General features: G+C 35.0%; 1 protein-coding gene across 12 annotated transcripts in view; it reads left to right on the top strand.

Annotated features, from left to right (window-relative positions):
* The window catches only part of UBR3 (ubiquitin protein ligase E3 component n-recognin 3 (putative)), a 173,364-nt gene that overhangs the window by 52,613 nt on the left and 93,641 nt on the right, over positions 1–27,110 (top strand). For 11 of the 12 annotated variants that reach the window (XM_023745047.1, XM_023745010.1, XM_023745011.1 and 8 more), the window contains 11 exons: positions 4,401–4,580; positions 5,129–5,262; positions 16,598–16,684; positions 19,055–19,120; positions 19,203–19,292; positions 20,053–20,181; positions 20,863–20,915; positions 21,014–21,147; positions 21,476–21,561; positions 23,110–23,251; positions 26,266–26,362. In XM_023745047.1, the coding sequence (XP_023600815.1) occupies positions 4,401–4,580; positions 5,129–5,262; positions 16,598–16,684; positions 19,055–19,120; positions 19,203–19,292; positions 20,053–20,181; positions 20,863–20,915; positions 21,014–21,147; positions 21,476–21,561; positions 23,110–23,251; positions 26,266–26,362 (1,198 nt within the window). The remainder of the gene's footprint in view (positions 1–4,400; positions 4,581–5,128; positions 5,263–16,597; positions 16,685–19,054; positions 19,121–19,202; positions 19,293–20,052; positions 20,182–20,862; positions 20,916–21,013; positions 21,148–21,475; positions 21,562–23,109; positions 23,252–26,265; positions 26,363–27,110) is intronic. The other variant, XM_023745055.1, reaches the window with a different exon arrangement.

The following is a 27,110-nucleotide window of genomic DNA, read 5'->3' as shown; positions in this document are numbered from 1 at the left end:
AGCATCTGCTAGTGACCCCTACATTACATTTTTATATTGTTGTATTCATATCTACACCATACCACTGTGCTGTCCCAAACATAATTCATAACTTCAAATTCCTGAAATTTTACAGTTTGCCTTTTAAATCAGTCTGGGTAAAATGGGACTTAAAACCAGGTGTTGCATAACAACAGGAATATCTGTAGTTGCTAGAAAGCTCAGTTTGATCTTCTGTCCTTCATATCAAACTTTATTGAATTAGATTCTTTCAGTGTCTATAAGCAACTCAAACACAATATGTCCACAGCAAAAACTCAATATCTCTCTATCAAGCCTGCTTCATTTCTGTTATCTTGTATGTGCATGTATGTATATATGTATGTGTATATGTGTGTGTGTATGAGTACACAAATTTATGTTTTGGTACCACTGCATAATCATCTACACAGCTGCCTAACCTAAAAACCTAGGAGTCATTTCTGAGTTCTTGTTGCTCCTTGGTGATATATAGCGACTTGGTAATATAGTCTAAACATCTTAAAATAGCCACTTCTCTTTGTCTATGCATCTTCATGTCACCACCATAGTTCAAACAATAGTTATCTCTAGGCCTCTACCACTAGTTATCACCGCCATTCTTTAGTCACTCTCCACGCTACACATCATGTCCCCTTTCTTACCACCTTGTCACCTTCCAGTGGCTTGCCATTCTCTTTACATGAACTTCAAACTCCTGAAGCTGATTTATAAGGATCTCTAGCCTCATTTCTGCCACCTATTCTTTGTCTCAGTGATTTTATCTTAAAAAAATAATTTTTATTGATTTGAGAGAGGAAGGGAGTGGGAGAGAGATATAAATATTAGTGATGAGAGAGAATCATTGATCGGTTGTCTCCTGCATGCCCCACACTGGGGACCAAACCTACAACCCGGGCATGTGCCCGGACTGGGAATCTAACCATGCCCTCCTGGTTCATAGGTCGATGCTCAACCACTGACCCATACCAGCTGGGCCTCTTTTTTATTTTTTTTACAGCTTTGTCTACTTAGAACACCATTTCCTTCTCCATCCCCATTTTCTTTGGCTAATCTCTAATTCCTATTTTATTCTGTATATCTCAGTTTAAATATCTCTTCCTCAGGAGAGTCTTTCTGAATTGTAGACTAGTTTTATTTGTTCTTATGACATCCTGTACTTTTCTTGTTATAGTCTCTATCATACCCACTGTCTTCTTAGATCTTAATCTCAGTGAAAAGAGAGACTATATAAGTCTTTTTTTAAAATAAAATTTAAAAAAATATTTTTATTTATTTCAGAGAGGAAGGGAGAGGGAGAAAGAGATAGAAACATCAATGATGAGAATCATTCATCGGCTGCCTCTTGGACACCCACTATTGGGGATCTAGCCCGCTGCCCAGGCATGTGCCCTGACTGAGAATCTAACTGACTTCCTGGTTCGTAGGTCGATGCTCAACCACTGAACCATACTGGCTGGGTGAAAATATATAAGTCGATTTATTTACCACTTTAATCTCAGAGCTTAATAGACTACCTGGTCCTCAGTAGGTACTCAATAAATAATTGTTGATGATTGACTCTCATTGAACATTGAATCATTACTCTCTAGTGATGAAAGTACGCAGGTAAAAATAGAAGTACTAATCATTTTATTTTATTAGATTCTAAGGTGTTTTTCATAAGATTAATATTTAAAGTAGTGTCAAGAAAAATAGTGATTTTGAGTAATTATATTTTGCTTATTTATCTCTGTTTTTAATGAAATAGAACAGTGATCAATGTTTAAGTATATATATATTTTTAAAATCCCAGCATCCCTAAGCACTCTCCCATCAATATCAGTGGCTCACAACTACAGTGGCAGTAGTTGTCAGTCAGAGGGCTTTTCTGAATCTCAGGTGTGGGTTATTTATAGAAAGTCCCTTACTCCCTCTTCCTCATTCAGTTATACCCTCTCTCATCCTGTTGAGAAGCACTAAAAGAGAGTATACTTAACTTTGTGGGTCCTGTTCTTACATATAGTTAAATTTCAGTGTGAATAGAGTCCCCTTACTTGCCTCAAGTTCAGCAGCAAAGGCATCATAGTTGAGACTCAAATTCCACATGCTCATTTAGTTCTTACTTGTTTAAGTTCATACCTTGCAAAAATTAAAACAGATATCAATCTTGCTAAAAGAAAGCAAGTATTCATATTAAACATCAAGAGTTGGAAAAATAATTTCATAGACTGAAACCCAAATTTAATGTATGGAAATTAAGAGGTTCAGTAGAAGCCCTCCTCACGAGTTTGACAGTAGGTGGTTAGTTAAAAAAGTTGGTTAAAGTGAAGAATCATTAAAAATGATACATACTGCTTTGGCCAGTTTGGCTCAGTGGATAGAGTGTTGGCCCTTGGACTGAAGGGTCCTGGGTTCGATTCTGGTCAGGGGCATGTATCTTGGTTGCAGGCTTGATCCCCCATCCCAGTCCGGGAGGCAACCAATTGATGTGTCTTCTCCCATTGGTGTTTCTCTCTCTCTGTCTTTCCCTCTCCCTTCCACTCTCTCAAACAAAGAAAAAAAAAATCAATGGAAAAATATCCTCGGGTGAGGATTAACAACAAAAAGATACATTATCTTAAACAATGCATTTAACCTAAAACACAGAAATGCATGCTCATTTTCCAGTCTTAATTTTGGGCAAAGCATTTTTAGGGTATGGTTTGCTTGACTGAGTTCTTCGTCTTTTTTATATATATCACATCTGTATTGCATCATCTGTGATTTTCAGTTTCAGTTTCCTTAAAGTAGAATAGGAACATTAGATCTTAGTGGCTTCATTATGTCTAAAAATCTTTCTAGGCTTTTATGATTTTTTTCCTCCAAGATATTTTAGCATTTTCTCAGGCACCTTTATTGTCTCTTAAAAGCTTATGATCCAGTTTTTGTAACGTTTCTCTTTATGCTTTCATATTTCATCAGTTTATATACTTTTAATTTAAATTTTCTAATTATAATAAAAACAATAATTCATATGAACAGAAATGAAAACTGACTCTGGATAAGCATATACATACTTGGCTCTTACACTAGGCTTTTATACCAACCATTCTGTAAATTATGGCTATTAGGGTATTTTACAGTGGGATTGGGGGGCTTGTTTGTCCAGTGAATCAGTTTAATTGGAATTGGTTAAGGAGCTAATGCATTTATGTGATAACTTCTATTAGTAAAGATTTTGTAAAAAAAAAAAAAAAGATTTTATATAAGCATACCCCCTCTCCAGCAATGTATTTACATTTTGAGGATTTTGCCCTGGCCTAGTAGATCAGTTGGTCATAGCATCATTCCGATATGCGAAAGTTGTGGGTTCAATCTCTGGTCTGGGCACATACAAAAAGCAACCAATGAATGCATAAGTAAGTGGAACAACAAGTCGATGTCTCTGTCTGTCTCCCTCCTTTCCTCCTTTTCTCTCTCTCAAATCAACAAAAAAAAGATTTAAAAACTGAAACTGTAAAAAATGTTTTTGAGGACTTTTTTAAGGCTTAAGTTTATGTGTGTTTTCTGTTCTTTCATTTTTGAAATACTGTTTTTGCTAAGAAATTGTATTTACATATTCTTTGAGTAGAAAGTAAATATATAGTTTAAATCACAGATTTGATAGCTAAGAAGGATGAGATTAATCTAGGAATAAAAATATTTATTGATTTGGACTGAAATATTGCATTATGTCATTGGAATCAAGAAAATAATATCTACACTAATAAAAGAGAAACATGCAAATTGGTGTCACTCTGCTATGCCCACCAGCCAATCAGATGAGTATATAAATTAACCCAACAAAGATGGCAGTTAATTTGCATTCACAGGCGTGGAGCGAAGACTGTAGGCTCCAGCCAGAGTGAAGACTGAAGACTGAAAACTAAAGTGGCTTGTCTGCAGCAGAGAAGCCAAGCCTCGCTGCGGGCCACAGCGGAGAAGCCAAGCCTCGAGGCTCCTCGAGGCTTGGCTTCTCCGCTCTGGCCGGAACAAAGGCCTGGGTCCCGGGTGCTGGAGGAAAACTAGTGCCAGCAGCCGGGGGAAGGAAGGCCTATTGCGCGAATCTTTGTGCAACGGGCTTCTAGTGGTTTTATAAACATAGTTAACTCAGTATCATATAGTATGTTGGACATAATAGTAAACATTATTATAATGTGCTAAGTATTATGTTAACATTTCATTTAATTCCCTTAAGATAATGTCTTTTTCCATTTTACAGATGTGGAAATTGATTCAGAGTCTAACATGTTTAAAGCTATATAGATATTAAATGGAAAACTTGGTTTGAATTTAGGTGTCTCTGAATCTAAAATATATAATCTGTATCCTTGTAAAGTTTTTTTTAAAACTTATTTTTGGGCTGTGTGTGTTTGTTTTAGATGAAGAAAATAGTTTACATGTGGTAGTGAACTGTGGAGAAGCGTTACTGAAGAATAACACTTACTGGCCTCTTGTCAGTGATTTTATTAATATTCTTTCTCATCAAAGTGTGGCTAAGAAATTTTTGGAGGACCATGGTCTGTTAGTTACATGGATGAACTTTGTATCTTTCTTTCAAGGTATGAATTTTATTTTTTTGTTAATTTCTTTAGTAATGCGGAGCTATCAACTACTAATTTATTTGGTTACATGTGAAGTGTCTCATTTTAATTAATTGATATTTGTAAATATTTTAATAAAGTATTCACGAAGATACATCAGAGTTATAAAAATGTCAAAATATTAAAAAGGAAACAGGAGAATAAGAATGTAATTTTTTTAGTATTTTAAACCATTATTCTGGAAGTTTCTATTCTCTAAGAAGATTCATAATGCTTTCATAAAAATTTCAACTAGCATCAATTAAAATAATTTTGACTTTTTAATTTAATACATTCAATTATGTTATATAAGAGACAATTTGCAAAGTATTTATAAGAAAATCTAGTTTGTAAAGAATTCCAAAAGGACTAGATTGTTATATTTTTAATAATTTACTTATTTCTATACATATTGCTATTTGTGTGTATATTAGAATATGTTTGGTACTAGGAAGTATTTTATTTGATTTTTAATAGGAAATATTATTTTCATTAATAAGGCTTATATCTGTTTTAATTTTTGTAAGGTATGAACTTAAACAAGCGAGAACTAAATGAGCATGTGGAATTTGAGTCTCAGACCTACTATGCTGCCTTTGCTGCTGAACTTGAGGCATGTGCACAGCCAATGTGGGGGCTTTTATCACATTGTAAAGTGAGGGTATGTTAATTTCTATAAATACCTTTATAATAATTAAGAAAAAAGATGTGAAAACATTTATTTGTATACATATGTATAATAAGGTTGCAATGTTTAGTTCTGAACTCATCTCTATGAAAGCTGACTTGAGACAGTAACTATTTTTCTTAGACAGGCTGGACTTCATTTATATTATCAAATCTTTCCAGCCTTCCCTTGTTGTGAATATAAATCTCTGCACTCATCTTTATTGTTTCATTTTACCCATTATCAGTTAGTTGCCTGATTTGTCTTGTCTTTCAAGGGATGAGGATAGTTATCAATAAAGTTTACACTTTTAAGATTCCAAGCACAAAATCAGCATACATTTTATACAAATTCCAATTGTTTATAAATAAAATCTAAAGGTAACATAGCAGCAACATAAATTCTTTTAATTGGATAAGAAAATGCTTATTTGTAATTGTGTGTATTTATATCTTTCTATACAAACACCTATTTTACTTTTGTATTTTGAAGTATTGGTTTGATGGGACTCCACAATCCTTGGATAATCCAGAAAAATGGAATTCCCCAATCCTTAAACTAAGAACTTGACTAAGATTTTGCTTTGTGGATACCAGGAAGTCCAGCCTGCATACCTGTACCAATAAGCATGCTGGACAAGATTTTATAGTAGAAATATTTTGAAACTCTGGATTCCGATTGGGTACTGCCTCTTTCTACTTAGGTGACTTGGCCTGCTCATATTAAACTACTTGAACTTCGCAGTCTCAGTCTTTATCCTTATTTTTAAAAAAGCAAAATGAAGGACAGCAAAGCCTGAACTTCTTCACAGGGTTATTATGAGGCTCTCTTCCATATACTCTTTAAGTGTATATGTTTCTTTAAGCAGATTTATATTTTCTCTCATGACTTCAGCTATTTTCTAAATGCAGATGACTCACAACTTGATTGCTGTCCTGCTAGGTTCAAATTTCCAACAGCTCTGGCTACTCATGTAGATAGATCTCCTTATTAGGTACATGTTTTCTCAGGTCCCTAACTAACTTCTAAAATCATCTGTTCATACTGCGTTCTTTATGTTACTTAATGGTATCTTAAATGATGCGATTAGCTAGTATAGAAACCTTCTCCCATTGCTGTACCAGCCTTGTTTAACCTGTATAAGATGCCATGAATTCTCTTTTCCATTCCAGAAATATCTCCCTCCCACTTCTTTCCTCTCTTAATTTATTTCTGTATATTTAAAAAATCTGGGTTGTTAAGGCAATTTCTTAAATTGTTTTTCTGCCTTTGATTCTTCTTTTTGTATTCCATCCCAATACTTAAGTTACTTTTCTAAGTTCTGTGGATATCTCTTCTCTGCTTAAAAATTACTCAACTTCTCATCTGTCTCCAGGATAATGTTTGCGTTTTCTATAGAGGCATTTAAGATTCTACACAATTTGCCCTCAACTTGTTTCTCTTAATTCCCCTTCCTACCTACTTGCCTTCATTGGATTACCATTCCTCAGCATGCAATGTTCTTTTTAAAAAATTTAACAGTCATGTCTCTTTCTTTACTAATTCTCAAAATGTATGGTTCCGTTTTACATACATATACACACAAACACTTTTAAACATAAATACCAAATTCAAGAGAATCAGATGGATAGATAAATTCAGGAAGCCAAATTCAGTATAAAAGAAAAGGACAGTCACCAAATTTTATAAATGATCTTCTGAACATCTTCTCTGGACATTGAGCTTGATATGTTATTTTAAATGTCCCATGTCACATGGTCTACAAGGTTTTCCTTTAGGATTCTGAAGTAATCAGTAGCCATACTTGTTATTAAGATGAGTTCCGTCATCTCCACTTTGACCTTGAGGTAGGACCCACACATAGTAGTCTGGGAATTTGGAGGAAAGTGTTGGTAGAAGTTTACCTGGACCGGAGCTTTCTTTTTCTTCAATTCATCTCCGTTTTCCTCATATTCATTCTTTGATGTTGAGGGTTCTTCACATCATGCAGCTGTTTCACCAGTCTCTTGATAATCTTTATTCTATTCCATTTGGCTGAGTAGAAACATGTTTCCATGCTGTTTTGTTTCTTTAAAACATGTGAGATCTGTGGGAGGGTTCGTTTTCTGCACTGCTTCCTCTGACCCTCTCTCCTGATGTAGTTTACTGCTTCCAGCCTCCAGTTATTTATTTTCCTCCCCGATCCTTCCTTTTTTCAAAAATTTTTATCTTTATTGTTGAAAGTATTACAGATGTCCCTAGTTTTCCCCATTGACTCCCTCCACCCAGGACCCACCCCCGAAGGCCATCACCACACTATTGTCTGTGTCCATGTGTTATGCATATATGCATTATATGTTCTTTGGTTAATCTCTCCCCACCTGCCCACCAACCCACCCCTGCCTTCCCTCTGAGATTCATCAGTCTGTTCCATGCTTCAGTGTCTCTGGATCTATTTTGTTCATCCATTTATTTTGTTTATTAGATTCCACATATGAGTGAGACCATGTGATACTTTATCTGACTGACTTATTTTGCTTAGCATAATACTCTCTAGGTCCCTCCATGCTATTTCAAAATGTAACAAATCCTTTTTTCAGCTGTGTAGTATTCCATGGTATAGATATACCACAATTTTTTTATTCGCTCATATACTGGTGGGCATTTGGACAGTTTCCAGATCTTAACTATTATAAATTGGGCTGCTGTGAACATAGGGGTTCAGATATTCTTTCTGAGTGGGATATTCTACTTGAAGTGGGATCACTGGTCAAATAGCAGTTCCATATTTAATTTTTTGAGGAACTCCACAGTGGCTGCACCAGTCTGCATTCTCATCAGCAGTGTACTAGGGTTCCCTTTTCTCCACGTCCTCGCCAGCACTTGTCAGTTGTTGATTTGTTGATGGTAGCCATTCTGACAGCTGTGAGGTGATATCTCATAGTTGTTTTAATTTGCATCTTTCTGATGATTAGTGATCTTTTTTTTTAAAATATATTTTATTGATTTCTTACAGAGAGGAAGGGAGAGGGATAGAGAGTTAGAAACATTGATGAGAGAGAAACATCGATCAGCTGCCTCTTGCACATCCCCTACTGGGGATGTGCCTGCAACCCAGGTACATGCCCTTGACCGGAATCGAACCTGGGACCCTTGAGTCCGCAGGCCGACGCTCTATCCACTGAGCCAAACGGGTCAGGGCTGATTAGTGATCTTAAGCATTTTTTTCATACCTCTTGTCCACTTAGGCGAGGTGCTTTCCAAATTTTTAATTGGATTGTTTCTCTTTCTTTTGTTAAGTTGTATGAGTTCCTTATATATTTTGGAAATTAATCCCTTATCAGATATATCATGGGCAAATATATTCTCCCATACAGTGGGCTCCCTTTTCATTTTGTTGATGGTTTCTTTTGCTGTGGAGAAGCTTTATATTTCGATGTAGTTCCATTTGGTTATTTTCTCCTTTGTTTCCCTTGCCCTAGGAGATGTATCTGTAAAACATATTGTCATGGGAGATGTCTGAGATTTTGCTGCCTATGGTTTCTTCTAGGATTTTTATGGTTTCACAACTTACATATAAGTCTTTTATTCATTTTGAGTTTATTCTTGTGTATTGTATAAGCCGGTGGTTTAGTTTCATTTTTTTGCATGCACCTGTCCAATTTTCCCAACACCATTTATTGAAGAGACTTTCTTTACTCCATTGTATGCCTTTGCCTCCATTGTCAAATATTAATTGAGAATAATTGCTTGAGTTGATTTCTGGGTTCTCTGTTCTGATTCATTGATCTGTTCTTGTGCCAGTACCAGGCTGTTTTGATTACAGTAGCTAAGTTTGTTGTGGCTATTTGTGTGTTTTTTTTGGTTCCATATAAATTTTTTTGAGTATTTGTTCTAGATTTGTGAAATATGCTGTTGGTATTTTAATAGGGATTGCATTGAACCTATAGAATGCTTTGGGTAGTATGGACATTTTAATGATGTTAATTCTATCAATCTATGAACAAGGTATATTCTTCCACTTGTTTATATCTTCCTCTATCTCTTTTCAATGTCCTGTAGTTTTCTGAGTACAGGTCTTTTACCTCCTTAGTTAAGTTAATCTTAATTTTTTGTTGCAATAGTAACTGGGATTTTTAAAAAATTTCTCCTTCTGTGAGTCCATTATTGGTGTATAAAAATATTGATTTCTGGATGTTAATTTTATATCCTGCTATATTTCCAAATTCATTTATTAAATCTAGCAGTTTTTGTGTGGAATCTTTAGGGTTTTATATGTACAATATCATATCATCTGTGAATAATGACAGTTTCTTTCTGATCCTCCTTTTCTTTCTCCTCTTCTTCTAATTTAGGCTCAGCCTTCATTCTCATTAGAATTAGAGGGAGTTCAGGACGCTTAGGGGGTATCTTTCCTACTGTTCCAGTTTTTAATTTGAATTTGTGTTCTTCTTTCATGACACCAAAGAAAGGAAGATGTAAACTTTTTAGCTTATTTTTCAGCATCTATAGTCTGACTTTTAGTCCTTTTTAGTTCCAGAATCTCTGCTGGCTTTACAGTTTTTGTCAATCCTTTAAGTCTCTGTTGTTCTTTCCTCAGTTCAAAAGTTCTCAGGTGAAGTTTCTTCCAGGACACACCATCCAGTGCATTCCCTGTTCATTTAAGACATGAACGCATCTAAAGAGTCCTGAGGTGGTGACTCTCATAGAGCTTTGCTTGAGGCTTTCAGTCTCTCAGAAATTTCAGAGTTCTTTTTCAGCATCATTCAACTTTGCAACCAATGATTCAAAGGTCTCTGGCTTTTCATCAATCTTCCCAGCCTTCTTCATTTAGACTCTAGAAGCTTCTTTTCAACCAGGCCAGTCCAATCAAGAAATATGTCATCATCATTGTCATAAAAGTCTTCCTCTTCTCAGTTCTTCACTTTCCTTTTGTGAGACACTGTCTCCTGCCTCAGAAATCCCAAAGTATCGAGGATTGGACAGGCTTCCAGTGAGCACTGGATCATTGCTTCTTTTTTCTTTCCCAAGTGTACAGCCTTAGCCACCAATTGTTTTCCAGTGGAATCATCCACAGGTAATCTAACCCTGTAGAGCCAAGTGCTGTGTCCCTGTTTATCAAATTCATATTCTATTTCTCGGTCAAAAATAAACCTTTGGAGAATCTTTTTTGGATCCTTTGTATAAAAGGCCTGCCTTGCCCTAGCCGGTTTGGCTCAGTGGATAGAGCATCAGCCTGTGGACTGAAGGGTCCCAGGTACAATTCCAGTCAGGGGCACATGCCCGGGTTGCAGGCTCGATCCTCAGTGTGGGGCGTGCAGGAGGCAACTGATCAATGATTCTCTCTCATCATTGATGTTTCTATCTCTCTCTCCCTCTCCCTCTCCTTGCTCTCTGAAATCAATAGAAAATATATTCAGCCTTTCCTGCTGAAATTCTATAACAATGGGGTTCTCTTCAGCCTCCTGATCTACAGCATCTTTTCCCATTCCCCAAGTGCACCCCATTTCATCTTGACTACTAGTATTTCTCTTCCTTTTAGTGGTATCCCTTTCCTCATCTTCATTTGAGTTTTTCCCTTTATCTTTTCAAACATCATTTGTTGCTTCTTGCCCAATTCCTTCAATTGTGTTACTGTCAACTCGGATTCTACCTCTCGGTCTTCCTCTGGTCCCTGAAAAGAAAGAGCCAAGTGCTGCACAGAAATGAAGAACATGTCCGACTTGGAGCTGACAATCGGTGTGGGGTGGGATGTAAGTCTTGTTGAGAAAGGTGCCGTGGGTGCTTCCCAGGTCATAGAGGTAGGAATCAGGCCCATAGCCATTGCATTCTCCATCGGGGCTGGACACCCCAGGCTATAGCACAGCGTGGTACCCAGACACTGAAGGGTGTTCCTTGCACATGTTGCAGCTAGACAACCTCCCGAAAAGGCAATAACTGTTCCCTTTCAAGTTATGGGTGCAAAGGATCTTGCTGCCCTTCAGGTTTGTAGTCTGTAGGGGGCCATGGTTGGGTCTGCCTAATGGCAGCTCTTGGTAAGGGGGGAGCCCAGGCTGGGCCCCCAAGAACAGGAGCCACTGTGGGTCGCCACCTGCATTGTTCTTTCTCTACTTCTATGCTTTTTTCTAAGCTAGTCCCTTTTTTGGCATATGCTCTTTCATCCTCTCTGCTTAGTCCAGTGCTTCTTTTACATGAAAATCACCTGGGAAGCTTTAAAATTACATGTGCCTAAGCCCCACTGTCAGAGATTTAGATTTAATTGATGTGCAGTAGGATCTCAGCAGTGATTCTAATGATTGTGAAGAACCACTAGTGTTAGCTCTTCAAAAATTCTACTTATAAGACTCAACTTATATGTAATCTGCTCATTTAAGTTCTTTCAGTTAGATTTATATGTATTACCTTGTTAATCTCTATATACTTTATTATAAACTGTCATATAATATGTGATTTGTTTGTTCATTCAAAATGTTTATTGAATGCTATTCTGTGCTAGAGAGTATCTAGATTCTTGGGTTTTTGATGTTGAAAAAGTAGACTTGGTTCTTTCTCTCATGGAGCAGTCTAATAGGGGAGATAGACATTAAGTAAATAAACAAGTAGCTTTACTTTGTAAACTTCTCTAAGTACTCTATAGAATAATAACAGATTGCTGTGATGGTAGGATCTCAGACTGATTAGATGTGAGGATCTGTGAAGGTCTTTCTGAAGAAAGATTATGTAGGTACCAGCTATGTGAACAATAAAACTGGGGTTATCAGGGTAGTAGGAGAGATAGACTGGAATAGCCTGCCTCCAGTGATTGGTCCTTTTAAGGAATTTGTGGCTAGAGCGACAGAGTAGAACATGGAGTTGGAGAGAGTGGCGGGGATCAGATTATTAAAGCAGTTCCTTATAGATCATGTTAATGAATCTTGGATTTAATTTTAAGGAGAAGCCAGTGAAGATTTTTAAACAGAGGTTTGATCAGATATATACTTAAAAGATCATTGTAGTTTTGGGAAGACTGATTGAGGGGGATGTGGAGAGCATCAGGACTAGAAGCAAATAAACCAATTAAGATGCTGTGATAATAGTCTAGATAGGACATTCAGCTTTGAAATTCAAGGTATATTCAAGATGCCCTTTAGATATTGAAGATGTATTTTGGAGATAGAATCAATAGGCTTAGTGATGGATTGTATGTTGTTGATGAGTGAGAGAGAAAGACTTTTGGGTAACTAGGTACAGAAATAGAAAAGATTGATAGAAAAAGTAGGTTTAAAAAGATTAGAGTTAGTTTTAGATGTGCTAAGTTTGAGATGCCTATGAAACATCCAAGTGGAAATAGTGAATAGGCAGCTGGAATATATGAGGTAGAATGAGCTAGAATAGATGGCTATATGAGTTTTGTGCTCAGAGGAGGAGTCTGGACTAAGGTTATAAATTTTAGACCCTTGGGCATATAGATGATATTTATCATTGGCAATGGGATGATATAAAGTAGGAAGAGAAGAGCAATGGACTCTGAAGAAACAACTAACATTTGGATATGGAGGGAACGAGAAAAACCAGAAGAATTCAGTGTCATGTAAGCCAACAGAAGACAGTGATTTAGGAGGGAGGATTGATACGATGTTGATAATAAAAAGACATTATTTTAGGAGGTGCCAACAGTTTTGAGGATGACTTTGGATTATGAAGCTGAGGTTACATAATTATGAGAAATCATTGTTTCTAGGCAGTAATTTATATATTTTAAGTTATTTACTTCAGAGAGGAAGGGAAAGGGAGAGAGAGATAGATACATCAGTGATGAGAGAGAATGATTAATCGGCTGCCTCCTGTATGCCCCACACTGGGGATTGATCCTACAACCCGGGCATGTGCCCTGACTGGGAATTGAACCGTAGCCTCCTGGTTTATAGGTTGATGCTCAACCACTGAGCCACGCCTACCGGGCAGTAGTTTATTTTTATTTATTTTTAGCTCTGAAGGCCAGGATTGCAAATGTGTTATGGTTCCCTTAATCTGTAAAGTGAGAGAACAGAGAGAAAGCAAGTTCATATTGTCCTGGTAGTATCTGAGACAGTAGTGTCTTGGTCTTAGATAAGATGATCTCTTGAGCACTTACAGTTTGCCAGACATTGTTCTTTACACTGTATTCTTGAGGTTATATTCTTACTTAATCCACATACCATCTCTAATGAAGTAAATAGTATCATCCCTTTCTTTCATAGGTTAAATAACTTGTCCAAGTTCACAAAACTACAAGTGAAAGCTGAGTTTGAAACAAATTCGTCGGATTTTACAATCAGTGCTCTTTACCACTTTATTATAATTGTCTCTTAAGCAAGAATGTCTTTAGCAGCAGTGTTGTCAGGTTTTAGAAATGTAAACTAGAAGAAAGACGATTATTTAAGAGGGGGGAAGCTATTTCTTTGTGTTTATATTCTCTAATTAGAAAATTGAAAACTAAAAGATTAGCAATCAAAACGGGAACTTCACCTGATAGCTTACTTTGTATGATTGCCCTGAATTCTGTTTGGTTGTTGAAAATGGTAAGAGCTAGTTAAAACAGTAGTACTAGATTATTTAATAACAGATAGAATGGATAAAGGATGGCTCATTTCTAGAATATTATTAATTTTTGCTTTTTGAACAGAACAAACAAGCTATAAAATCTCCACCTAGTGGCAACTTTGGGTTACTGCATACTTGACAGAAGTGTCTGGCCTTGTCCCTGGGACACTTAACTGCTTAGAAGTATAGTCAGAAGTAGTGCTAGACTATGACACAGAGCATTTTATTTATTTATTTTTTGACACAGAGCATTTTACATACATTATTTCATTTGCTACTTCATAACAGTACTAGGAAGTAAGTAGTATTAATTCCCATTTTTACAAATGAGAAACGGAGACTCATACAATTTAAGTAATTTGCCAAAGATGAGAAACTAACAAGTAGTTAGCATGCATACTAAATTTTTTTTGAGTGGGTGTGTTAGTGGTGAGGAGATGGGAGAGAGATTATCTGAACAGATTATTAAATATGCTATATTTAGGAATGGAATAAACTGCCCACTTTTTAAAAGAGTCTTGATACCCACTTTTTAAATTATTCTCCAAAGGGATTGTGTCAGTTTACATTAGTGTTGAGAAGGAATATTGGTACTCTTTTGTCCAAATCCTTGACAAAATAGGAGAACATTTGGTTTTTAAAGTTTCTTTAGTCCTGAATTATCTACCAGTTAGTTTGGTTATGACAGATTATTTATTGTAATTTATAAGTGCCATTATATTTTTTCCTGTGAGAGATGGGAAACAGAATGTGCTTTAAAATAATATCTCTATATAAAAGCCTAAACAACCGAACGACAGAACAACTAGTCAACCGGTCACTATGATGCGCACTGACCACCAGGGAGAAGATGCTGAATGCAGGAGCTACCCCCTGGTGGTCAGTGCACTCCCACAGTGGGAGCACAGCTCAGCCAGAAGCTTCCCAGGCAGCACTACCAAGCAGCGGCAGTGGCAGGCACAGCGGGGCTGGGATGGGCAGGAGTGGTGCCCAGCCCTAGCTGGGGCTCCTCCCCAGCTGCCTGCTGCTTCGGGCACTACTACATCCCTCGGGGGACATCGGACTGCCAGTTTCGGCCGATCCTCAAAACTGGCAGTCTGATGTCCTGGAATGTGAGAGGGCACAGGCCAGGCCGAGGGACCCCACAGGTGCACGAATTTGTGCACTGGGCCTCTAGTATTTTTATAAAGATAAATATTTATAAATGGGATAGATTAGAACAGAGTGACTATCAGCAAGGAAACTAGATAAGTGATACTTGGTTTGGATCGTAGCAGAAATAGGTGGAAATAGGAGTGAACTTACGAGATAATAATATCAAGGAAGAATTAACAGGACATGGAGACTGAGCAGGATGAAGGAGAAGTCAACAATGAATGTGAAACTTAACTTTCTTTAGAGGCCCAGAGTAATTTACATATGTAAAAAGATATTTACATATATATTTAAAATTCACATAACATAAAATTCACCATTTTAACCTTTTTAAAGTGTACAGTTCAGTAGTTTATAGTATATTTACAAAGTTGTGCAACCATTACTACTAATTCCAGAACATTTTTATCACCTTCCCCTCCCTGCTTCATACCTTCCAATTTCAACCTCTTCTCATCCCCTGGAAACCCTATCTCCCTTCTGCCTGAATTTGTTTATCTGGACATTTCATATAAATGGAATCATACAATATTTGGCCTTTTGTGTCTGGCTTCTTTCACTTAGTAATGTTTTCATGGTTCAGCTGTGTTACAGTATATATTAATCAGTACTTCATTTCTTTTTATGGCTGAATAGTATTCCATCACATAGATTTTACTTGTCCATTCTTGAATTGATTCTTTTTTGTGTGTGGCTACTATGAATATTGCTTCTGTAAACAATTGTATACAAGTTTTTGTGTAAATATATATGCTTTTAATTTTCTTGGGCATTTTACATTCCCACCAACAATGTATGAGAGTTTCAGTTTCTATCATTGCCAATACTTTTTATTTTACATTTTAAAATCGCTATCTTAGTTTATATGGATGGTATCTTACTGTGGCTTTGATTTGTATTTTTCTAATGACTGATAATGTTGAGCATCTTCTCATGTAAATGTCTATCCAAATTCTTAGCCCACTTTATTTTTGCAAAGGCTTTCATCATTTATTTTCCCATTTAACTTAATAGATGCCTATTTCACTGGATCCATTTCTCCATAAAGCATTAGTGACACATACTTATACTTTTTTCTTCTAAATTCTGTTGCAAACAAATATATTTATAGGTTACTTATAGTAGTTATATATTCTTCCCTTTTTATTTTTGTTGTTTTTTTATTGTAGTAAAATATATATAACATAAATTTTACCTCTTTAACCATTTTTAGGTGCCTAATTCAGTGACATTAAGTACATTTACAATGTTGTGCAAGCATGATCACTATCCATTTCCAAAACATTTTATCATCCCCCAAAAGAAACTCTGTACCTGTTAAACAATAAGATTAGAGAATTTATAATATTTTTGGGATGTCTTGAAATGGAACCTGGTTTATATTATATAAATCTATTTCAGCTTTGATTCATTTAAAGGAATATGTAGCAGATTGTGTTCTTTAATTTTTATAATTGTCATTGATTGTTAGTATTTGTGAAAGGATGATTTCTTGAAATGACAAATGTACTTGTTTTGAAAAAAATATTTTACCATTATATATAATGCATATAACTTAGTTTTATGTATTGCATATAATTTGAAGTTGAAAATACACACACATATATATGTGCTGTATAACTTATTATTTTAGGAAACCCAAGAATATACTCGAAATGTTGTTAGATATTGCCTTGAAGCTCTTCAAGACTGGTTTGATGCAATTAACTTTGTAGATGAGGTATGTACATTTTTGATATATGTAAAAGCATTTAAGAAAAGAACTGTTAGATTACATTTAACACTGAAAATAATGAATACCTTTTCATAGGACAAGGGAAAGAAGTCAGAGTGAATAATATCACTTGGAGTGCGGGTGAATTTCCCGCCAAAATATAAGATGGCTCTGTCTTTTGGTTTTGTTCCATCCACCAAAAGGGTGGATTACAAACAAATATTTGGTAATACGCAGTTACAATCGGCCCGAGTTTACACGTTTCCCGCACTCCACCACAAATCTATATGAACCGAGTTAAAGACGGCTCCCGCGGAGTACGCGCAATTCACGCGAGCCGACTTAACTCGTTTCCCGCACTCCAAGTGATATCATTAAGTTTTATAAAGGAAGAAGTGGGACACCAGTTCTTTGACATCTAGGAGGTTCCACAGTGCATTACTTATGTTTGTTTATTTCCTAGAGAAGGGCATGATATTTTTTCCTGTGCTTAAATGTGTATGTCTCAGTATTTGTCAGGAGTAAATTAGTTTTATTTGAAGAGGTAAAAATGACAGTGCAAATGTGAATAGGATGGGGAATATTGATGGAAACAGTATCACAACTTTTTAAATTGGTCATCGTTCTTGAGAGGGTTTGAACAAAGGTGCTTGTTATTAATAATGAATAACATAGAACAGGCTCTGTATGAATTAAGCAAGGTCTTGCTTCTAATTAGTCAGACACGTTTACTATTAGAAGCCCCTTTTATTCCTCTTATAAAGTGGCATTACAATATGCCATATGTAGAAGGAAGACCATGTTTCAGACTACTTCAATTCCCTGGGTGATTTTTGAGTCCTACACAGATGGAACCTCTGCTGTTTTTTGTTGTTGTTGTTGTTGTTTTTTTTCCCCAAAACTGAAACTAACCCATTAAATTCCCCTTCCCACACCCTAGCCTTACTCCACCATTATACTTTCTGTCTCTATGATTTTAACTAAGTAACTCATATAAGTAGAATCACATAGTATTTGTCTTTTTGTGACTGGCTTATTTCACTTAGCAAAAAGTCCTCAAGGTTCATCCATCTTGTAGCATGTGTCAGAAATTTCTTCCTTTTTATGGAAGGCAAACTTTTATTTATTAGACTAATTTATAGACTTTTATTCACATAATGAGGAGGATGCTATTCTCATATTTTTGAAAAAAACTTTCACGGATCTGACATATTGCAGCTCTTTATAGTTCTATACTGATACTACATTAGCATTATTATCTGAATGTTCTGGACAATATTTTTTTTTAAATATATTTTATTGATTTTTTATAGAGAGGAAGGGAGAGGGATAGAGAGTTAGAAACATTGATGAGAGAGAAACATCGATCAGCTGCCTCTTGCACATGTCCTACTGGGGATGTGCCCGCAACCAAGGTATATGCCCTTGACCGGAATCGAACCTGAGACCTTTCAGTCCGCAGGCTGACGCTCTATCCTCTGAGCCAAACCGGTGCTGGCCGGACAATATTTTTTAACATGAAAAAACTTTACTAAAATTTATAAAAGCATTAAAAATACTTTTTTAATTTTTTAAAATTTCTTTAAAAAAGACAGCTATTGTGTATTTTTGCCCTATAGTGATAGTGTGACCCATAGGATTCACACATTTAAAATACAAATTCTATAATAGTCACAAGGTTGCCAAAAGTCTTGAAGATATATTGTACTAAGCTTAATTATGGAAGTTGTGTGTTCAGCACTGATATGGGGAACATCTCACTTAGCTCGTGAAGGAACCTAGGCAAGCATTTCACCTATACTCAGTTTAGGACTATAATCAGAGGCTCTTACCACTCTGAATATAACAGTGGGTCCAGACTAACTTCTACTTGTTAGGAAGTTACTTATGTTTTCTAAGTTTGAATTTCCCTTTTTATAAAATGAGACTATTAATAGTTCCTACTTCACAGGATTTTTATGAGGATTAAATGGGGTAATGTGAATAAAGGGGGACTGTCACATGATGAGTGCTCAATGTCGGTGAGCTGCAGTTGTTCATGTTACTAGTATGTGTTTGGTATGCATGCATTTGAAGATTCCCAAGTGGCCTACTGTGAAGGGACATCTCTCCCATTTCTTACTCTGTGCTGGGGCTTCAGAGGCTTCAGAGTTGAGTAGTATGCAGTTTTTGCCTTCAGGAACTTAGATTTAGGTGTTTAAAATAGAATAGTTTTATCTTTCTATGTATTTTTTAAAGCTATACTTCTAAAATTTTAAGTCTTGATTAAAAATATAGGAATAAATCAAGGTGAAAGTGTGGTTTCAACATTTTAAAACCTTCTTTGAACTTCTGTCAAACATTCTTTGACTTGTGGATTTTGTTTGTTTATTCCAGCCAGCTCCCAACCAAGTCACCTTTCATCTGCCACTACATCGTTACTATGCTATGTTTCTGAGTAAGGTAAGATTATCATTAAACAATTCTTTTTTTTAATATTAGAAAATATATATTCAATTAGTAACTTTTTAATCATATTTTTTAGGCTGTGAAATGTCAAGAACTAGATTTGGATTCTGTTTTACCAGATCAGGAAATGTTAATGAAACTAATGATTCATCCACTCCAAATTCAAGTACGTATTCAGGCTTTTAAAGCATTTTGATTGAATTATTTGGTTAAATGATTCTTCCTTTATTTTATTTTTATGCCATTATCATTGTTTTAGTAGCCAAAATGTTTGAAAAATTTTTCTGGGGTAGGAGGCGGGGGGCGAGGGCAGGCTAGAAGGAATCAATGGGGGAACAAGAGGACTTATGTAATACTTTCAATAATAAAGATTTAAAAAACATTAAACTTAGTTTTGATATTTTTGCTAGGTTATATTTAGGAATTTTTGCTTTTATGAGATTTACACTTAGTTATAGTTTTCTCAGGAATTATTTTCACTATATTTATTTGTAGGGAAAGTTTATAGCACTGCTTTGGGGAGTTAGTAGACCTAATGGATTATAGCCTTGGTGGCACCACTATTTTATTATCCATGTTGTTTGGGGTAATTCACCTACTTGATTTGTCTCAAATATTTCTCATAGATTCCTTATTTAATATTTCAGTGAATATTACTATAAATATATCCAGAAGCCATCACTAAATAACTCTTATAAAACTAACTCACATATACAATTCCAACAAAAGAGACCACATAAACCATTTAAAAAATTTAAAGTATATATTTGAATTGAATGTCTTAAATTAACATTGGACAGAATGTCAGGCTCATACTGTGATTAAGTTATAAAATATTTTGGAGTGATTTTTCAATATAACATATTTTATAAAGATTGAATTTAGATGACTTCTTTGTCCAATTTACATAATTTTTATTTTACTAGGCAAGTCTTGCTGAAATCCACAGCAATATGTGGGTAAGAAATGGTCTGCAAATCAAAGGACAAGCCATGACCTATGTTCAATCTCATTTCTGTAATTCCATGATCGATCCTGACATTTACCTATTACAGGTAAGCCAACTTGATAATAGATGTTGTACTTTAGATTGGAAATGTCTCATTTGTACCCACAGGATTCTAATTTATTCATAGGACTGAATGACAACACAGAGAGGTCATTGCTATTGAAAGAAGAATTTGTTCATTACATTTCCCAAGAGAAGGGGCCATGCCACATCATGCAGGACCACAGAAGAAGCATTAGATTTGTGCAGGAAGTGGAAGCAGGAGGGGGGAAATATAAGAGTAGAACTTTCTCTCTCTCTATCTTTTTTTTTTGGTGTTTCCATAGGAAAGGCAAGTCAGGGCAGAGGAAACACTTTAGGATTGGCTAGTTTGAATAATTTTGGTGGGTTTTTGCGGCATAGGGACTGTCCCTGTCTATCTGGTACTTGGTCCTGGATTGATTTACTGTAGGGGGCATACTGGATGGTGTATGTGAGTTAGATAAAGGGGGTGACTGACTTGCATATAAGAGGCTGGCTCCCAAGTGAGTTATTTACTCTCTCTAGGAATTAGCTCTCCTTGAGAGTACCTGGGTAGTCTCTTGCAGGGTCTGTAAGGCCTCCCCAAGATTTCAAAACATCATAGATGCAAAAAATTAAAAAAAAATACCCAACATGATTGATATAAGAGGTAAAACTGAATATGGAGAAATAAAATTGATGGTTTTGATTTTTTTGTCTTTTGAAGGTTTGTGCTTCTAGACTTGACCCAGATTATTTTATTTCATCTGTCTTTGAAAGGTAAGCATACTTTTATAAGACAGGTATTAGGAAGTATTTGAAATTTAAGTTAATTTTGTTTTAACATTCAAAAAATTTGTCTCAAATATTTCTCATAGATTTAAGGTAGTGGATTTGTTGACAATGGCGTCGCAACATCAAAACACAGTACTTGATGCAGAGCATGAGAGGTCGATGTTAGAAGGCGCTCTTACATTTCTTGTGATTCTTTTGAGTCTTCGTTTACATTTAGGTAAAAAGCAGTGATACTAATACTTGGGTATTAAATATTTTCTTCCCTTTCCTCTCCTTCCCAGTGTTAATAACTGGCTTATGGAAAAAAGGAAAGGATGTGCACATATTTAAACAGTGTTTCAAACTTAATATGTTAAAACCCTTAATTTAAGGGAACTGCAAACAGCAGGTAGTTAAAATGCAGTTATATTTGGGGCATTGTATTCTTTGCTTTTTAATTTTTAAAGCATCTTATTTTTGGTAAACAGCTTAATAAAATGTGTGATAAGTTGTTTCTTTATAATTTGTTAATTCAGATTTATTAATTCTGTTTTTAATTATTTTAGGAATGTCTGATGATGAGATTCTTAGGGCAGAGATGGTAGCCCAGCTGTGTATGAATGACAGGACACATAGTTCATTGCTGGACCTCATATCCTTTTAAAAGTTTAATTTACTAATAGTTGCAGGATGTAAATAACAAGTAATTTTTATAGATTAAAGATATATCACTTTTTTGACTAAACTTTTTTTTGAATTTGAAAATAGTATGGAAAAAAGAACTCCAAGTGTTTGTTCAATTGTGTCTTCAGGGCTAGTGGCAGATGTTTTTGCCTCTAATTGTCACCTCTCAGGGAGCTCTTTTTTTTTTTTTAATGTATTTTTTATTGATATCAGAGAGGAAGAGAGAGGGAAAGAGCAATAGAAACATCAGTCTTGAGAGAGAATCATTGATTGACTGCCTCCTGCACGCCCCCTACTGGGGCTCGAGCCTGCAACCTGGGCATGTGCCCTTGACCAGAATTGAACCTGGGACCCTTCAGTCTGCAGGCTGATGCTCTATCCACTGAGCCAAACCGGCTAGGGCTCTCGGTGAGCTCTTGTTAGGCCTCTGTTAGACCTCAGGACTGATGGCTCTGGGCACCCAAGGATATGTATGACCTTCTAGGACAGTATTTGTGAAAGAAAGCTGGACACCTTGTAAAAGGCAGCGAGTACTTTATCGTATAGCCTGGCTGGAATTCTGGTTAAAGTTTAGAGGTTTGCCTTATAATTATTATTACCAGGGTTTTAAACATTCTGAGGATTTTTTCTTCGAGTTTACTATTAAACCAAGAAGTTTTTAAGGGCAAGGATTGTTGTCTATAACTTTGAAAACTTAATGGTTCCTTGTATAGGACTGAGCATACATGGATATGTTATTTTTTGTTGTTATAAAATCTTAGACCAAGATCATCATGTTATTTTGTGATAAATATTTTTTCTTGTAAATTTTTGACTAAATTACTTTGTATATTGTGAATATGTTTGGAATAATTTGCTACAATTTTGTGAAATGACTCCTATTGGAATTCCTGTTTGATAACTGAAGATTTTCATAAGCAGCATCCTGTTGTTGTTTTAGAATTTTTAAAACAATTATATACTGTGTATCAGTGCTGTAACAGAGCAAAAGCATGTTAGAAATTTTGAATTTAAAAGAATTGTACACTTCAATGTGAAACCAGTGGGAAAGAGTCTGTGGTTTTCTGGTTTCCTTCTTTTAAAAAATTTGCTTAGCATCTTTTTCTTTTTACTTTGAGATGACATTTTGTGTTTTTGGAAAAACAATCTTTACTCGTAAAAATCTTGGTTAATTTTTAGTCTGCTCTCTTTGATTTTCTAAGGGAAAGCACACATTTGTAAAATGCTGAAAATATAAATTATTTTTTTTAGAGTTTTATTTTTCCTTTTCTGAAATTTGATTAATTAGTTTTGGGGAAATATACTTGGGAACAACTTCAGCATATACTTTATTAGTAGGCTTCCAGATTAAAAATATTTTTAAAATTCACAATTATATATAGCCCTCTTGTGGCCAATTTCATGTATTACAGACAATTCTGCCTTTTTAGCAAAAACAGTTAGAAACTGGGGTACCTTAATAAGTTTATAAATCTGGCTTTTAGTCATGAATTTTTTTTCTTGACACATACTTCATATTCCAGAAAATCCAAATCCCAAAAGTGGCATTATTCCGGGCAGTTATAGCTTTGAATCAGTTTTATCAGCTGTAGCTGATTTTAAGGCTCCTGTTTTTGAACCTGGAGGTTCTATGCAACAAGGCATGTATACTCCTAAAGGTACGTTTATGTACATAAATTCTTTTAAATATCAGTTTTCCTGAAGGTGAGTTGTGTATACTGAAAAAAAATGTTTTGCCTTTCATTTATTCTGCTTTGGGTTTTTTCTTCAACTTTCTTATAGATGTATGTTTGTCCTTTATGGTATATAGTGATATTGCTATCACTTATTTGCAAATCTATGGTTTTTATATTTTAATAAAGCTTTTTAGATGACTGAATTATAAAAGGAACTTTATATATGAACTGTATCTAATTCATTTTTATAAGTGAACGAACTGTAAATAAACCACAAATTATAAAACAATATATATACCTAAAAACATTTTGAATGTATTTGCTTTCAAAATTTGATTTGGAAATAGTATTCACCACCCAAATTTTAATTTGAAGCAGGTGAAATTAAAATCTATATAGAATACTGAAACATTTTCTTACATTTTGAAAACATAGAATCGTTTCCTTAAATGGTTGATTTTCTAAGATTTCCCCTGGGATTTATAGATAACATGTGTGATAAGAGCCAGAAGTAGGTAAATTCTTGATTCACAGTCTTTTCTTTTTAACTTTCACATTTTCACTAATGTAAGGTAAAATTTTAAAAGAAGTAGCAGTTACATGCTTCATGACCACCTCAGTACTCGTTTTCTAAATGAAAAACTGATGCCCACTTTGAAGTTGTAAATAGAATGTACTGTGTTCGGCAAAACAGCTGAATAAGCCTTCTTGTGTGGGATTTTTCAGGGAGTTTACAAAGAATAACTCAAAGTTTCTGGTTGTGACATATTCCATTAAAGGAAAAGTTTTTCTTTGTTGCAGAGAGCAATTTTGTATCTAAAATTTAGGTGAGCTTCCAAGGGGAGTGGTGTTCTTATCTGGTACAGTGCGTGTTAAAGTGTGCGGTGAGGATTACCTCTGTCAGACTCATCTGTGGTCCTTATTGAAAACCAAATCTGCTCTCATTAAGATCGCTAGGGATGGATTCTGGGAGTATGCTTTTTTTTTTTTTTAAACAAGCTCTACAAGATGATTGTCATACACAATAAAGTTTTAGACACTGAGATGGAGCACTGGGTATTTGAAGATTAGAGGCAAGAAATTGGGTGTCGTATTCAAATACAGTACTGAATTGTATTAGCTAGTTGTGTGATGTTGAGAAAATTAGTTTATCTTTGGATTTGACTTATTTGCAAAATGAATGGTTTTTAAGGTTTTCAAAAGTGATTAAATAAACCTTTCTATAATTTTGGGGAACTAAGCCTTAAGTAAATCTGCTATACAAACCTGCTAAAAGCAGCCCGACTCTTGTCAAAGTGTGTGTGAGTAGCGGATATATAGATTCTTGTCTGTTTTGACACCTCCTTGCTCCAAAGTGGCCCCTGTTAAACCTCTGGAAATTCAGCTCCAATGGAACACTGTTTGAAGCCTTCTGGACTAGTTAAGCACTAAAGTTTTCTTCCATTGCTATGGTTTCATAATTCTAATAAAAGCATTGGTATTTTAATTTTACAAATTAATAGAGTTAAAAGTGAAGGACAATAAATGATAATAGAAACAGTAGCAAAAGTCTTTGTGAAGGACTATCTTAAGGATCTTAGATCATACTTATAATTTAAGACGAATAGTGTGTCCCATTTGACCCAGTAATCCCACTTCTAGGAATATATCCCAAGAAAACAGAAACACCAATCAGAAAGGATATATGCACCCCTATGTTCATAGCAGCACAATTCACCATAGCTAAGATCTGGAAACAGCCTAAGTGCCCATCAGCAGATGAGTGGATTAGAAAACTGTGGTACATCTACACAATGGAATACTACGTTGCTGTAAAAAAGAAGGAATTCTTACCATTTGCAACAGCATGGATGGAACTGGAGAGCATTATGCTAAGCAAAATAAGCCAGTCAGAGAAAGATAAATATCACATGATCTCACTCATTTATGGAATATAATGAACAACATAAACTGATGAACAAAAACAAATCCAGAGACAGAGAAGCATTGATCAGACCGTCAAACCTCAGAGGGAAGGTAGGGGAGGGTGGGGATAAGGGGGAGAGATCAACCAAAGGACTTGTATGCATGCATATAAGCCTAACCAATGGACACAGACACCAGGGGCGTGAGGGCATGAGTGGGGGGGGGGCATTGGGGGAATAAGGACACATATGTAATACCTTAATCAATAAAGAAAAAAAGAAAATAGGTACAACTGTTAAAAGTTTCTTATGTCAGAAAGTTGAAATTATAGTAGATGTATAGGAAGAATCTTAACCTTTTTACTATTAAGCTTCTTACTATGTTTCCAAATGTTGAGAATTCTGCTACAGATACTGAGAGGGGAAAAAGCTTAATTTAGGAAAGAGGTAGCAGTTTCTAGAATTATTATTCCATTGTGTAGATTTTGCCACATCTAAATATCATTTCTATTATTATATATGTAGTATACTGTGTTTTCTTAAATAGATTCACTTTTTTAAAACTTTGCCTCATCCTATGCATGATTATTAGTGAGATCACAGGTTTTATTTACAATGTACATTTTTCTAATACACATTAATATAATTATTAAAATAAAAAGGTTTGTACAGTTAATACTTAAAATCATCTTGTGTACCATCATACATAGGATAGTGGTTCATTATTATGGAGAAGGTAAGGAGATCAATTTCAATATGTCATTACCATGACAACTTTGAAAAGTGTTAATGCATTGTATTTCTCACTTTCTGGTTGACAATTTATAAAAAATATCCAGTGAACTAAATTTTTATGGTGGGGTATTATCATATAAAAATTTTTGCTCACTAGTTCTTGAGAACTTTCATAATGATGAAATTATGATTTTTGATTTAGAAAGTATTCATGACATCAAGCTTATTAAAGCAAATATATCTAATTAAACTCTCCCATCTTTTAAATTTAAAATATACTTAATGTAATTCATCATTAGAGATTGGCTTTATTCCTATGAAGTCAGTGTTTTGTTTCTACTTTCTTTTGAATAATAGCTGAAGTCTGGGATCAGGAGTTTGACCCCGTCATGGTCATTCTTCGAACAGTTTACCGTAGAGACGTGCAGTCTGCAATGGACAGATATACAGCATTGTAAGTTCGTTATATTGATTAGTATAATAATGGACATTTTGTATTTATGTAGAAACACTTCAATTATAACACAGATGTGATATGCTCTCATTAAAGTATGCTCTCAGTCTTTAGAGGAGAAAATATTTTAAGATAAAAAAAACAATCTGGCTGAGACTTATGTTCTCAAGATCTTGACCCAAAATCTGATTTTAATCTGATAAAAATAAATTTTATAAAACATAAAACCAGTGGAATTCAAAGATTGGTTTTATGTTGTTCTACTTTTAAACCACTAGAGGAGGCACAAGTTAAGAGAATAAAATTGTCTGATATCCGAGATAATGGGTATCAAAAAGTGTGGTAATATTCCTATTAACTGGGAAAATAGCCAAAATAAAATGAATTTTACTTGTAAGTATTTAAAGTAGTTTAAAATGTTGATGATTGCAGAAAATAAAGTTTTGAAGGATATCTTTTTAATGCATTCAATTTTGTATGTTGTTCTAGATTATTTTAAATGTATTAATTCCACTTATTTTTAAACTTCAGTAATTAATATATTTTTGAACATCATATTTTATTTGTGCTTTTCTAAAGCTTAAGGTAAACATTTAAAAAACAAGTTTAAATTGATATAGATGTCTTTAATTTTGAAAAAAATATGTGTCCAGATAACTATCAAAGTATAAATGTATTAGGTATAACTGAAACTTCTCTTTTGCCAGACTTGATAATAATAGAGATATGTTGAATTTAAGATCCATCA

This window comes from Myotis lucifugus, unplaced genomic scaffold (genome assembly GCF_000147115.1).
Source record: "Myotis lucifugus unplaced genomic scaffold, Myoluc2.0 scaffold_5, whole genome shotgun sequence".
NCBI lineage: Eukaryota > Metazoa > Chordata > Mammalia > Chiroptera > Vespertilionidae > Myotis > Myotis lucifugus.
The sequence above is the reverse complement of the archived record's forward strand: the minus strand, read 5'-3'. Positions and strand labels throughout refer to the sequence as shown.